Source organism: Lytechinus variegatus, chromosome 18 (genome assembly GCF_018143015.1).
Source record: "Lytechinus variegatus isolate NC3 chromosome 18, Lvar_3.0, whole genome shotgun sequence".
Taxonomy (NCBI): Eukaryota; Metazoa; Echinodermata; class Echinoidea; order Temnopleuroida; family Toxopneustidae; genus Lytechinus; species Lytechinus variegatus.
The window spans coordinates 14974169-14989261 of record NC_054757.1 but is presented as its reverse complement, the minus strand read 5'-3'; the positions used below and the strand labels follow the sequence as shown (position 1 = coordinate 14989261).

Here is a 15093-nt window from a genome sequence, read left to right as displayed (position 1 = left end):
CACTTATGGCCATAAAAATGACCAATAACATCAGTTCAATTTATCCAAAATACCTCAATGTTACCAGAATCGTTAATAGGATGTGCTGTGACATCGAACATTGGTGTATTAATCCTTTAAAATGAACATTTCAAAAGTATTTTAACCTCATGTAATTTATATCATTAGTTTTGACTTTTGACCATTTTGGGTAACTGACCATTCGTGCAATTTTGCATAATAACTGTGCAAATCGGCAGGAATTTGAGGTCTTCAGTGTGCTTTATCTTCCTCCTTTATAAAATGGGAATGATGCATATGTCGTTCTTGTGTAGAATTTCAAGCTGATTCCCAATATGTCAGTCTTAATGACCCCATTTAACAGATTATGGTCATTTTGGCCACTGTTTGGCCCCAAATGACCAATACCATCTGTTCAATACTTCAATTTATCCAAAAATACTTTGAATGTTACTATAATCGTTACAAGGGTGTGCTGTGACACCTAACACTGGTGTATTAATCATTTAAATTGAGTGTCCCAAAAATATTTTTGACAACCTTGGTCATTTTGGCCAGATTGTCCCCTGCCCAATGTGTGTACTAAATTAGCCTATAGTGAAGATAGTGAGGAGACAATTCAGGATTGTGTTAATATTAGCATCAATTATTGTTAAATTGGAAAAGTTTGAAAGCTTTGGGGTGAAAATCAATGCAATGATTCCATATAAATCAGTGTTATTGGCCGAACTATTGGACTTTGTGGTAATTTTGATCACCTTTCCTCAATAATTTCTCGTGACCAACCATTATTTGATTTAAAAAGAGCTCAAATGTTGCTTAATATCATTTTCAACTAGAGCTACTACACCAATAATCAAGAGTTTAATGAATGTGATAAAAACCTTTACATCAAGTACACATAAGGTTATTTGACCATGCACTTTGGTCATTTTCATGATTTTAGGCACATTAACCATTTTGTAATTCATGGAAACGAATTCAAGAATGATGTTAGATAAGACATATTACAAAAACTTTCTGCACCAGATTAATACAATGATTTAGAATATATCAGTCTTAATGACTACTTAGTGGTCATTTTGGTCCCTACAATTAGCAATGACAATTACATGTATCAAAAGTATTCCAATGTTCTTGCTCTATATTTTTGTAAGATTTGTTGTATCAATCGTAATCAATGACAAATTATTTAATTTAATATGATATTACTAATAGTACATAATCAAAATGTGACCACTTTGGCCACTTTGACCGTTTATCCAATGTGTGAATTTTGAAATAAACATGACTTAGCAGCAATTGTAGGTCTATGAACATGATGAAATGCGTAATCCCTTTTCATGGGAAATATTAAAGGCTCACCTTGAGTAAAAATTGTGCCAAATATCATGTGACTGTCTACTGTGGCCCCTTTGATCACTGTATGTTCCTAAATAGCCAGAATTATTTTCCTTCTTTAAAGTCAAATTGTACTGAGAATCATTACAAAGCAAAATAGGTCACAGTGAAGTTCACAAAGAGTTTTGACTATCATTCATTTTTACAATCTTTGTTTTTTCTTGTACAGTGATTCACAAAGCTCACATTGGCATGATTGGTGAGCAGCAAACTTACCCTTAATTCTTTTGAAGACGTACTGGGTAATAAAATACATTCTCTATATGAAATTATTCTCTGTGCCGAATTTTGGTCACTCTAACAATTTAGGGCAAGTTTTCCACTTTCAACTTTACCAATCATGCCAATGTGAGGTTTGTGAAACATTACACAAAATGTCAAAGGTAATAAAAATGCACCATGGTTAAATCAATTCGTGAAATCCACTTTGACCAATAGCTTTGTAATGACGCACCTTTGAGTTCAGGATTAGTGCCTTCCTCTAGAATATAGTTATCTGTATAATTTAAATAAAAAAGGAGGGAATGATGTTATGGCTACTCAATGACCACACAATGACCAAATGGTGAGGTATTTGGCACAATTTTTTTACTCAAGGTGAGCTTTTAATATTTCCAATCGAAAGGGATTGAACACATTTCCACAATTGCTCCTGTCATGTTTATTTACAAAAGTCATACTTGCGATAGATAGTCAAAATGGCCAAATTGGTTTCAAAATTTTGATAATGTGCTATTAGTCATATCATATTGAAATCAATAATTGATGTAATACATCTTATTAACAATACGGAGCGACAACAACTTTTGAATCCTCGTTGATACATGCAAATGTGATTGGTCATTGCCGGGACCAAAAGCGACCAAAATGACCACTAGCTCATAAATGGTCATTAAGACTAATATATTTGGAATCATTAATCTACATTAATCTAGAAAAGTGTCTTAAAATAACATGTAAATGATGCTAAAGTGTCTCATTCCTGAATTTACTGCCCCATATATGTGAGGTTTCCATAAACATTTACTGTGTGGTCAAGGTGGCTAAAATCATGTAAATGACCACAGTGCCATGGTCAAACAACCTTATGTATGCACGATGTAAAGGATTTTATCACAATTATCGACACTCTTCACCGATTATTGGTAGCTCATGCTGATAATGATACTGACCAGCATTTGAGCCCTTTTTGACTCATCAAAGCATGCAAGGTCTCTCTCTTAGCTGATCTCTCCACTAATTGGAGATTCCTAGGGTCCATGGTCACTGGTCAATATTGAGGGAAACGTCAAAATGACCACAGGGTCCAATAGTTATGGTCTGTGTGGAATAATTTCATTAATTTCCACCAAGAAGCTTTCAAACTTCCCCATTTAACAATAATTGATGCTAATATTAACGCAATCCAAAATTTCTCCTCACCATGTTCGATATCACCTGAATTAACATACACAATGAGCAGGGCTGGCCGGGGGGTCAAGGTGGCCAAAATGACCAAGGTAGTCAACTTTGGGGATGCTCAATTTTAAGGATTCATTCACCAGTGTTGGGTATTACAGCACACCTTGTTAAGATTCTGGTAACATTCGAAGTATTTCTGGATAAATTGAACTGATGTTATTGGCCATTTTAAGGGCCATAAGTGGCCAAAATAACCTAAAGCTGTTAAATAGGGTCATTAAGACTGATATATTTGGAATCAGCATCACATTTTACATAAGATGAACTTTTGAATGCATTTCCATTTTATATGGGAAGAAGATAAAACACGCTGAAGACCTGAAATTCCTGTCTATGTGCAGTTTATTATATGCAAAACTGCGTGAATGGTCAGTTGTGGCTAAAGTACGCCAAGTAACCCTCATAGGTCAAAACTGATGGAATAAATTGCATGAGGTCAAAATACTTTTGAGATGTTCAATTTCAAGGATTAATACACCGATGTTAGGTGTCACAGTATGCCCTTGTAACTATTCTGGTAACATTCAAAGTATTTTTGGTTAAATTGAACTGATGTCATTGGTCATTTTAAGGGTCATTAGTGGCCAAAATGACCTTAAACTGTTAAATAGGGTCATTTAGACTGATATATTTGGAATCAGCATAAAATTTTACACATGAAGGACATTTAAATGCATTCTCATTTTATAAGGGAAGAAGAAAAAACATGCTGAAGACCTAAATTTCCTGCCTATTTGAACAGTTAATAATGCAAATTGCGCGAATGGTCAGTTATGTCTAAAGTACCCAAAATGACCCTCATAGGTCAAAACTGACGGAATAAATTACATGAGGTTGATGGTTATGATCCAGCGCACATTTTGAAAATAAATGTGGATTTAAAAAAAAAAAAAAGTCGAAGCTCTGATCAATATATGTAACACATTTCGGCCAAAAAATCATGAAAATTGTCGTTTTTGGCCAAATTATGGCCAAAATGACCACTGCTATTGTGATTTGGCAAATGAAAGCACTTTATCTGGAATCTGTGTGCATTTTTACTTAAGATAGACCCTTTTAATTGCATGTGGCTACAAAAGCAGTCTGTTAAGGGATCATTTTCCAAAGAGTGGTCAAAATGGTCATTTTCGACCAAAATTTGGCCAAAATGACCAAATTGGCGTGAGTACGGTCAATAAGAGTGGCATTTTTGGAATCAGCGCACAATTTTACCCGGATAAGCTTGTCAAACCTTCCCCACCAAAAATTCTGAATAAAGCCCCCTGGCTCCTAGACTAAATAAAAAAAACATACTGGTCTGAAATTTACAAATGAAAACATAATGATGCTTGTCGGTTCAAAAACACCAATACAGTGCGTATCAAAAAAAAGTTTACACTTTGAAAAAGACCTGGGAATTATAAAAATATACAACATGTGGGTATTTTTTTCACATATAATCTTAGATTTGGGTCTCATCTATCCAATGAAAGTAAAAGTTTTGACAGAATGTTACACTTGAGTGAGCACTGTCCATTCTTGTAAAGCTCGCAGAAATCTGTTTGCGCAGAAATGCTCGTTTTCACGCTGTGTCAAGTGGAAAGGGCGAAATCAAACTTACCCTGCAACACATTTCTCATACATTTCCCTTGCACTTTTAGTCAGTTGAAATAAAACGGATACATTCAAGCATCTTGTAACAATTTTACCGCCCAAATTGACATTTCAACACTTAGTAAGCATAACCTTTAACCTTTTTGTGCCAGCTGGATCTTAGGACATAACTGAATCTGAACAAAAGTTTATTTCAGACATCTCTAGCATTTTTTCACTAAGTTTTTATCATTAAAAGTGGGTTTACATTTCATTTTTCATTTAATACTTGTTTCTCCATACTTTTCCCAAGCTTGGCAATGATTATCAAAATGAAAATTAAGCCTTAGCCATTTCATGTAAATTACAGCTCAGTGTAAAGCAAATATCGTCACGATGGCCTCGGTGTGTGGGAAGTTGGATGGGGCGCAATGCACTCTTCGAAGTGTTTTTGGCAAGGAAACAAGTTTAAAAAGGTAAAAGATATCTTCAAATCAATTTTCCTAGCTAAATTCCACATGTTATTCATGATTAAGGTCTACTTTTATCCGCATAACTATTTCAAAGTTCTACGCAAATCATTTTTCACTAACTTTTCAAAAGTGAGTGGTGCTCACTCAAGCGGAATTTGTTTTCGACAGTTATATCGTCATTTGCTCAAATGGATCTGTACCAATGTTAATGTGTGGGAAAATCTTCAGGAAATTACAAATGTATAATTTTACAGGATTTTTTTCAAAGTGTAAACTTTTTTTTGATACGCACTGTATACATAATAGGAATTTGATTTAATTGAGTTCGATTTGATTTCCACATTCCAATAATAAAAGAATATGCAATTATAATCAATTTTTCAGCATACCAATAAGCAAACAGCATAATGATTAACATTGTTCAATGGCATTTGCTCTGGTGACGATTGCCCCGATAGAAAATCTACACGTCAAGTTAAGAAAAAACATAAACCCTAACCTAGAAATCTAAATAAAACCTATTCTTAATCTTAAAGGTATTGTTTAACTTTGTGAGCAGCCGATTTGAAAAATTATCAAACCAAGATGAAACATGTGTACAAGTGCATGTATTAGAAGTAATAAACCCTGAAAACAACCATTATTGAGAATGAAAAGCTAAAACTACAAGGCAAACCCTGATTTTGTAAATAGGCGTCTATAAGTACACATAAGTGTATGGGATGAAATTAAGATGGTGTTTCCGGTCACTTTACATTTTAATTTTTGAAGCACTTAATAACTATTTTAAAACGCAATTTTTTTCTGGGCTTCCTTTTTGTAACATATCACAGACACACATTTATGCAGACACAGGTGACAGGTGTGACCTTCTAGCTCACATTTTTTAAAAGTCAAACCATGGAGCTAACAGAGTTAATAGCTCTATGGTCAAACCAATGTTTACCAATCACTTTAATATATTCTTTCGTCAAGTGAGGGTTCGTGATATAAAAGCTCCACTTCACTTCGCGACACTACGCCACATCTGTAGGTGTAGCCACGGACCTATCCACGGAGGATTATTCTATTGTTACTGGGGGTGCTGAGCATTGTCACAACACCCCCAGTAACAATATATTATAATCCTCCGTGGATAGGTCCATGGGTAAAGCCAAGGAGATATCACCTCCTTACAAGAACCCTCACTTGGGGTACATTTTTCTGAATTAAAAACTATATTGCAATCCTCACTCTAACCATATGTCCTCTGAGATATTCAGACTGGAGGAAATGTCCCAGCCTGAGCAATTATGTCGTGTCACCGATGAAATAAATATAAACAATATTTTTCTGATAAAAAATATAATTTTTCTTGAATTTTTTTCTTTTTTTTATTATTGAAACATTTAAATATTATATGAGAAGTGAAAAAAATATGTATATATCAACATAATACATTTGAAATGTGGGAGACCGCCATCTTAAAGGGATGCTACGGGCTGACAAAAATATGATTTAAACAGACAAAGAAAAATCAGACAAAGAAACACTGAAAATTTGATCAAAATAGGATTAGGAATAACAAATTGATGGCATTATAAAGATGTGCATTATTCCGGTGAAACTGCTCTAGGCATGTCTTCATTAATATTCAATGAGCAAAACGATGGTTTCATATATCCCCACTTATAATTATTATATAAAATTGGGTTTATTCAAATTTTTCCAATAAAGAACTGAAAAATTGAATTGACAACTGATTTAGTGCATTAAATATGAATTGCTGCAAGTTATTTTATTATAAAGGAGACGCAATATTCACACATGTATGAATGCAAAAAATGAAACAATTATGATTTCTGTAATAACAAAAGAAAAAGAAAACTGGGGATGTGACATCATCAGCCACATATTGAATATTCATGACGACGTGCATATAACTATTTTCACACAATATTGCTAAAATTTAAAATTCAATAACTTTGAATTTTCAGCATTTTGCTCTGTGAATGTTACTTTATTTATTTAGATATAAATATTTTCAGCCTGGATTGCCCCTTTAAGATTGGAACTTGAAGTTATTGATGGAGGCCTCGAAACGAAAGTGAAAAGAAAATAAGACTTACAGTGCAATATGCCGTACGGTTAATTGCCCCTGAAATTACAATTATCTGACATCACACTTTATGAGAATCAATTCAACAAACAATTAGAAAAAATCAGCTGCATATTTCGGTCTCAGCTAATTAAACTGTGATGTTGAGTCAGATATTACAGTCTTTTCTTCTCTTGAGTCGGCTTAGAAATCAGAGCAGGGACATAGAGATAATGGCGTAAGCATTAAGAGAGAAGAATGTAGGTTGCAGTTAATTAGCATATAATTAGCATGAAATCGATTTAATACTTAGGCTGATAGAAGAAACCTATTGATGGAAACTGCATGAAAACTGACACTATATATAGTGGAAAATCTCTGTATCATAAACAGTATAAAATAGCGTTAATTCGGACTTGAATTAGAAATTGGCCTATGCTGTAGTGATAACAATAATACACGACGTGCCAAATCCACCCTACAGAGTGCCCAAGGCGCAGTGAAAAAAATAAAGAAGAGAGATAAAATAGGAAGTTTGGATAATAGATATGCAATGGTGAATTAAAGAACTTGGAAAGTAATTGACAGTTAAGAGTATCATGGACCTACCAGCAGGTCCATGAGAGTATGAAGCACTACCAGAAGGAGTCAAAATGATCGTAAAAATGTCATCCTCCTCTATCTACCCAGCAGGCTCAATAAGCAGATCTTTAAGGAAGAGCAAATCGGCAACTAACGATAGAAACGGGGAAAACAACATGTCTTTTTACTCTCAACATAAATTCAAGGTAAGTGAACGTAACTTAAATGTTGTTCAGTGTGACATCCCTTTTTCGAAAGACACGTTCTTTTTTTCATAAGCCATGCACATTACCCTTTGCTAAATGTGAAAGTAATTACACGGATCATCGGCGGATCCAGGGGGGGTGCGCAGGGTGCGCGCGCCCCCCCTATTATTTGAGCGGCGCCGAAGGCGCCGCTCAAAATAAAGAAAATAAAAAAAGTAAAAGAAAGAAAAGGCGCCGCTTGAAAAATCAAAAATAAAGGAAAGAAAGGGAAAAGGCGCTGCTTAAAAAAAATATACACTGATATAACATTAGCAACAGTAAAGGAAAGACTATCCCAGCAAAGCGTAATCATATCATCTTCCTTATTTTTTCTTTTAACTACCCTTTTCCCAACAACTTCGCCGGTAGCAGTGCGCTGCCTCCATATAACTGGCGCCAATCAAGAATAATCAGCGCCACCTTAATCTAAATCGGCGCCGGACAAGAATTATCAGCGCTATTTAGTTATAAATCGGCGCCAGTCAAGAAAAATCGGCACTGCCAGAGTCTTAACCGGCGCCGATCAAGAATAATCAGCACCACCTGGTTAAAAATCGGCGCCAGTCAAGAATAATCGGCGCCTCCTGGTTCTAGATCGGCGCCAGTCGATTATGGATTGCCGCTGCCTGAATCTTACGTAACGTCGGTAAAAATAATCAGTACTACTTGTTTAAATCGGCGCCGGTCAAGACAAATCGGCGCTGCCTTTGTCTTAACCGGCGCCACCTAAATTTAAATCGGCGCCGGTCAAGAATGATCAGCGTCCCCTGATTTCAATAAATAAGCGCCGGTAGAATAATGAAGAAGGGCCTATTGCTAACCAAATCTAGGTCGGCGCCGCGGTCAAGAATGATCGTTTTGCCCTCCCCAATAATTCCGCATGTGCAAAAACAATAAGATGGTAATGTTACACAGAAATCAGCAAACGAGATTGAGCTACACAACTCGTTCTTTATTAAAAATCGAACATAAAAATTTTCAGCTCGCGCTTCGCGCTCGCATCATTTTTGTAGCAAAACCCCATACTTTTCATGATTAAATAGGTGAATAGAATGTCCCGTTTTTAGTTCTGAACCTCAAAAGAACTCCCGCTTCGATTTGCAATAATCTTTTGTTGGATATAATCTTGTTCTTTATTAAAACGTACATTAAACTGTAATGTTTTCAGATCGAAATATCAAAATTTTAAGCTCGCGCTTCGCGCTCGCATTTTTTTTTAGATACCCATCTTAATCATTGGTACCAAGAATGCTTAGAATATCAAGCTTTCTGGTCAGAATATAAGTAAATTTCAGCTCGCCCTCGGCACTCGCATTATCTGTGTAGTGAGATATGTATCCTCCTCATGAGTTACTACAAACAGTCCTAAACAGGCACCTTTTTCCTGTTTCCAGGTCAGTATACTTTAAAAATTTCAGCTCGCGCTTCGCGCTCGCATTAATTTGTCGGTGAAATATGTGTCTCTATCTCATGAGTCATGTATATCTATATGATATGAGTCATATATATATATATATATATATATATATGTATATCTATATGATATGAGTCATATATATATATATATATATATATATATATATATATATATATATGCATGTGTGTGTGTGTGTGTGTGCGTGTGCGTGTTTTGACAGGGTCAGGCATTACCCCTTTTTCTTTTTCAACATTTTCTTTTATGGCGCCGGTGAAGTGCAAAAATATGTGCGCCGCTCGGCAGTGCGCCCCCCCCTTTCGCCAAAAGCTGGATCCGCCTATGCGGATATCATTATTTATTCAAATGTTAATTTTGCAGAGTGGTAAAATTTCATAATGTATATAGTCTCCATCTCATTATGCCTATTTTTTGTCTGGAATTCTTCTTCAACTGTGTCACATTCTCTTTCTGTGTCCCCCTTTTCTTAATTCTGTGTATAAAAAAAACAAAAAAAAATAAGTTATCCTGTCCAATTTCATTAGTGTTGCATTTAAAGTAATAAATGGGTGTTCAAACGATTATTGTTAACTCTTCACCCATGATTTTTTTTTTCATTATTTAACATCCAATTCCGTTTCATGGGCCTATATCATTCATTACTTTTTTTTAGATATTCAATTTAGAGAGAAATTTTCGTTCAAATTCCATCTTTATTGAAACAACACTTAAAGAATATGGTCATAAATCATTATTATGTCAGTATATGTTTGATGGATATCAAACGCTTCGATCAACGTAGCTCCATCCATATTTGATATGTTCACGTACTCTATGGGGTTACCACCATATAAGGGGTGTTGCAAGGAAATATTTGCAATCAATGGTAAAAATTATGTTGCAATTTTACAATTGATAGATCAATTTTAACTGTAGCAAATCAGATTACAATTCTTTTTTTCAAGAAGCAGTTACAGCAATATACCACAAATTCGCAATTAATTGCAAGAGATATGATTGTTTGTGGACCGAAAATAGACTTGCAATTGATCGCAAGTTTCTTGCAACACCCGTAAGTCTGAAGTTTAATGAGAGTGGAACAAAACGAGCTGGTGCTTTACTGACTGTTTGTCAGAATTAGAAATTCCAGCATGTGGTATAGGATCGAATTTCAAAGTAAATCAAATTAGTTAAAATTGTTTTCTCCTAATTTTTTTTTCTTTATACGTTCAGCCGTTAGTAAACATGGTAAAAGCAGGAGCGATTATTTATTTTAGTCCAGGATAGAAGAGGCATAACCTTGTTTTTTTTTATATATACAATATTTTTTGATGGTTTCTTGTCAATTCGAGGGTGCTGATTACGAATCTGAATGATGCCACTCGTGTAACCTTGAGCATTTTCCGCAAATTGGCAAAATCCAATATGGCCGCCAAAATATGCAAATTACCAATGAAACTCATAAAATTGTCCGCCAATTGGCTGTGAAATGCATGAAATTGTATGGCAGGAGTGAAATACAATCTTCAAAAATAATTTTTGACAAAAAAAATTATTTTCCTGATATTCAAAATGGCCGCCATAGGCCATTGTATACACTATCATGTACAATACGAATATAGGTAAAACTAATTTTCACAAAAATGAGCACTAAACTGCAAAAAATCGCGATATATGAACGAAGTAATATATGCAAATCATCATTACTAATGAGATATATTATTTATTATGTCAAATGTGGGAACATTGCTGTATTTTGATATCTAAAATAGCCGCCACTAGCCCAAACAGTATTCAGTACAATGGCAATGGGGGCCCAATTATGCAATTATGCACAATATGAATGGGAACAAATCATTTCAACAGAATTTCGCTTTGCTTGGTCAAATGGTGATGTATTAGTGGAATGTTGTCTGAAAACATGATTTATAACAAAATATATCATATCTTATGTAATTTAGGTGATAAATACTGTATTTCAACATTCAAAATGGCTGTCATATGCCCTTTTTGTGAACATTATTTGTCTCCATCCAAATTGAATATTATACGATAAGTGCCTATGGTGGCCATTTTCAATTTAAAAATGCAGCATTTATCACCTTAATCATACAACATTATGATATATCTCGTTAGAAACCGTGGTTTTAGACAATAATTCACCCTTACATCACAATTCGAAATTAAATGCATTATTTCGAGTCAAGAAAAGCCAAATTCTGTCAAAATTATATGTCCCATGTTACAATGTGCACAATACTTTTAGGACCTATGGCAGCCATTTTGGATTTCAAAATACAGCATTTATTACCTCCACCATGCCCATGGCCAATATGTGATGTATTTAGTTAGAAATGATGTTTAAGACAATATCTTTACTCGTACATCACAGTTATCATGGTTATATGCATTTTATGATTCTCACTCTTCAAATTAGTTTCCCTGTTCGTATGATACACTTAGTTAGGGCGTGTAGAGGTTATTTTTAATGTAAAAATACAGTATTTATCACCTATATGGAAGAAGAAATGCGATGATTAAAAAAATGTTTTCAAATAACATTTTACTCATACAACAGGATTATATGGATGTAATAGTCAAGCAAATCCAAATTCTTACAAAATTATATGTCCCAATTCACATTGTAGATAATACTGTGAGGTTTGGTGAATTTTCTATGGGGCCTATCCTGGACTATTTAGGTAATGTATTATGAGATTGTGTCTTGCGTGTAACAGGAGATTGACCATGCTTTGATTATGGAGTAAGATTAATCGACTTTATTGTCATATTTCACTTTGTATAATGTAGAATAACATTATTCCTCTTTTGCAGATACTGTTTACGTTTGCGGGAATGCTAACGTACTTTTTCATGGCGTCTTTCACGTGGGAGAGCAACGTCACCCAGCCAATTCATCTACCCAGTAGGGCTACCAGTCACATCAATATCAGTTCTTCCGCAATGGATTCATTAAATCAAGGACGAGACGTCCGAACTAAATTAAATGGAAACACAACACGATCGAACATTTCCAAGGAAGAAGTAAAGAAGGCTTCATCTGGTCCCATCGTAAAGAAGTACGTGGCTGGTAGGGGAGTTAAGTCACGTAAACGTTCAGACATAGTGGCAGATCACCTACGACAGGCAAAGCTGACAAGACGGAAATTTGTAGCGGGACAGGCTAAGTTCCCGAGGACTGCTCCAAATGTAGAAGTCGGTCAAACTAATTTGACAAAGCTGTCGATGGATTTTCAAGAGTCCAGACTCTATTTTGAAAGGATGATGGCTGAGAACAAAGAACGTGGGATCCGAGTGCCGGTAAATTACACGAGATGGAATATCCCTAAGGATTTAAGAGAACTGGCACCAAGGGTAAGTAAGCACTTCTTTCCTCAAAGCATGAGTCCTACTTACGATAAAAGAAAAATAAGCCTGTTACATTGATTTGCCTGTCTAATAGTTCTGTTTTCTGTATCATTACCAACATTGCAAACCTGGTTTTCGTTCGCCTCATTGGGATGTAAAGCCATTGGCATGATTGGTGCAAGTGATTTGCATTCTTATACACAGTCACATTTACTTAGCAATAGCAATCGGGAAACAAGTATTCAACCACTATAGTAAAACTAATAACATGCCCCTTCACGATCCATTTTCAGAGTCCACCTACAGTGATAAAAATGATCATACCCTTCTCCATTCTAAAACGTCGAGCGCCTGACAGGATGGCAGAAGATGCAATTTCTTACGCCATTGGTATGACCGTAGACCGACTTGGCCATGAATCGGGATCAAACCATGGACCTACAAGTAGGTCCATGGTCAAACTCACTTCCTCTTAACCACGAGGCCTGAACCGGAGGTCTTTCTTGTTTGCATCTTCAATAGCAATATTATTCTTAGAAAAGACCATTTGCTGGAATTCTCCATCTTATTGAAGGATCTTTGAATGTCTTTAAGAGGAGGGTCCAGGCTGGAGGTTTTTATATCTCAATAAAATGTGTAAAATTCACAAAGCAAAATGCTGAAAATTTGTTCAAAATCGGATAACAAATAACAAAGTTATTGCATTTTAAAGATTCGTTTTATTCCGATGAAACAGTTCGATGAATGTCTTTATGAATATTCATTTAGTGGGCTGATGATGTCACTTCCCCGCGTGTTCTTTTGTATTTTTTTATATGAAATTTGGTTTATTCAAACATTTTCTACCAAGAACTATAACAATTGGACTGACAACTGATTGAGTGCATTATTATTTATTGCCGCAAATTGTTTCATTATAATGGAGACACATCATTCACATGTATGAAATAATGAAACATTTATGATTTCATGTAATAACATAAGAAAAAGAAAAGTGGGGATGTGACATCATCAGCCTACCTAATGAATATTCATGAGGATGTGCATATGACTGTTTTCACAAAATATTGATAAACTTTAAAATTCAATAACTTCGTTATTTGATATTCGATTTTGATGAAATTTGCAGCATTTGCTCTGGAAATTTTACTCTGTTTATTTAGATATAAATATTTTCAGCCCGGACCATCCCTTTAATGAAGTTTTGCGCAAAAGGTTTCTTATCACCCTTTCACAGTTATTTGACCGATTCCCGCGAGAGTACCTGCCTGATTACAAGAGTCCGTGCTGGAGGATCTCGAACAACACCAACAGCCGGCCTAGGTGCCTCCCATACTTCTTCATCGGGGGATTCCCCAAATGTGCCACCACTGATTTATGGGGCAAGCTAATGACCCATCCATCCATGGTCAAAACTACCAAAGAACCGCACTGGTGGACAAGAACTCACTTCGAAGGTAATTTTTTTTTTCACTTTTAGTTATGTAACCTGAAATGAAAGCATTAATCAATTTCCCGGTTCTGGTAAATATTCTGGGCCAAGATATTACGAGTCTGCGGGAGGGGGGGGTCACAATAAATTTTAACATGCTCGATTTGTTAAAAGACCTTTTCATTTCATGCAACGTCTTCGAAACCCCTAGTAATACAGCTGTATTCTCTTTATTTTATGAAACAACTTCAATTCATTTCAAATAATTACAAATTGAATATATGATGATTTATATTCATGTACATTTAGTAATGATACTACATAGCTTTTATGAGGCGTCGATTATCTATAGTTGCCTATTCAATGGCGCATTTAACATGTAATTTTTAAAAATGATAATTAGCTTCATTGGATAGGCCTGCGCCTATGAATGTTATTATGGCGCAATATAAATGATGTGGTTTATCATCACCATCATGACCATTAGGAGCTTTACATAAATCACCAGCAAAAGCGTTTATTGCAATACAAAGGAGCTCAGCTGCACTGCAAAAACTGTGGTGGTGTTGAATTAACACCAGTCCGGAATCTATATATGTCCACACCAGTGAAGTGTTAAACAACACCAGTTTCGTTTTGGTCTAACACCAGATAGGTATTTATACAACACCAATTAGTATCAAAACAGCATCGGTTTGATTCCCAACTGGTGTTGCTTCAACACTTCGTTGGTGTGGACATATAGATTCCGGGCTGGTGTTAAATCAACATAGGAGTTTTTGCAGTGTGGGAGCTAGGCGGACGGATAGGCCTTCATCACGGCTCATTCGCACCGACTCCAGACCGATCAAATTGATAACATTATTTCTAATGACGTAATAGCGTTCGATCAGGGCTCCGTAACACAAACAGGGGCGGCTCCAGGATTTTGAAATAGGGGGGGCGCTAGCGGCGAGGGAGCGAAGCGACCGAGCGGGGGGAGGGTGTGGGAGGGGGGATACCCCCCTCCCACGGCAAGGACTTTTTCAAAAAATCATGTCCAAAAGTCGTATTTTGAGAGCACCTTT

General features: G+C 35.7%; 1 protein-coding gene across 7 annotated transcripts in view; it reads left to right on the top strand.

Annotated features, from left to right (window-relative positions):
• LOC121431820 (carbohydrate sulfotransferase 15-like) overlaps positions 1 to 15093 on the top strand; it is a 42556-nt gene that overhangs the window by 9062 nt on the left and 18401 nt on the right. For 4 of the 7 annotated variants that reach the window (XM_041629572.1, XM_041629568.1, XM_041629570.1 and 1 more), the window contains exons 3-5: positions 7675 to 7772; positions 12061 to 12600; positions 13832 to 14051. In XM_041629572.1, coding sequence (XP_041485506.1) covers positions 7743 to 7772; positions 12061 to 12600; positions 13832 to 14051 — 790 coding nt within the window. In that variant the 5' untranslated portion in view covers positions 7675 to 7742. Of the gene's footprint in view, positions 1 to 7361; positions 7773 to 12060; positions 12601 to 13831; positions 14052 to 15093 lie in introns of those variants that run through there. The other 3 variants (XM_041629573.1, XM_041629569.1, XM_041629567.1) reach the window with 2 other exon arrangements.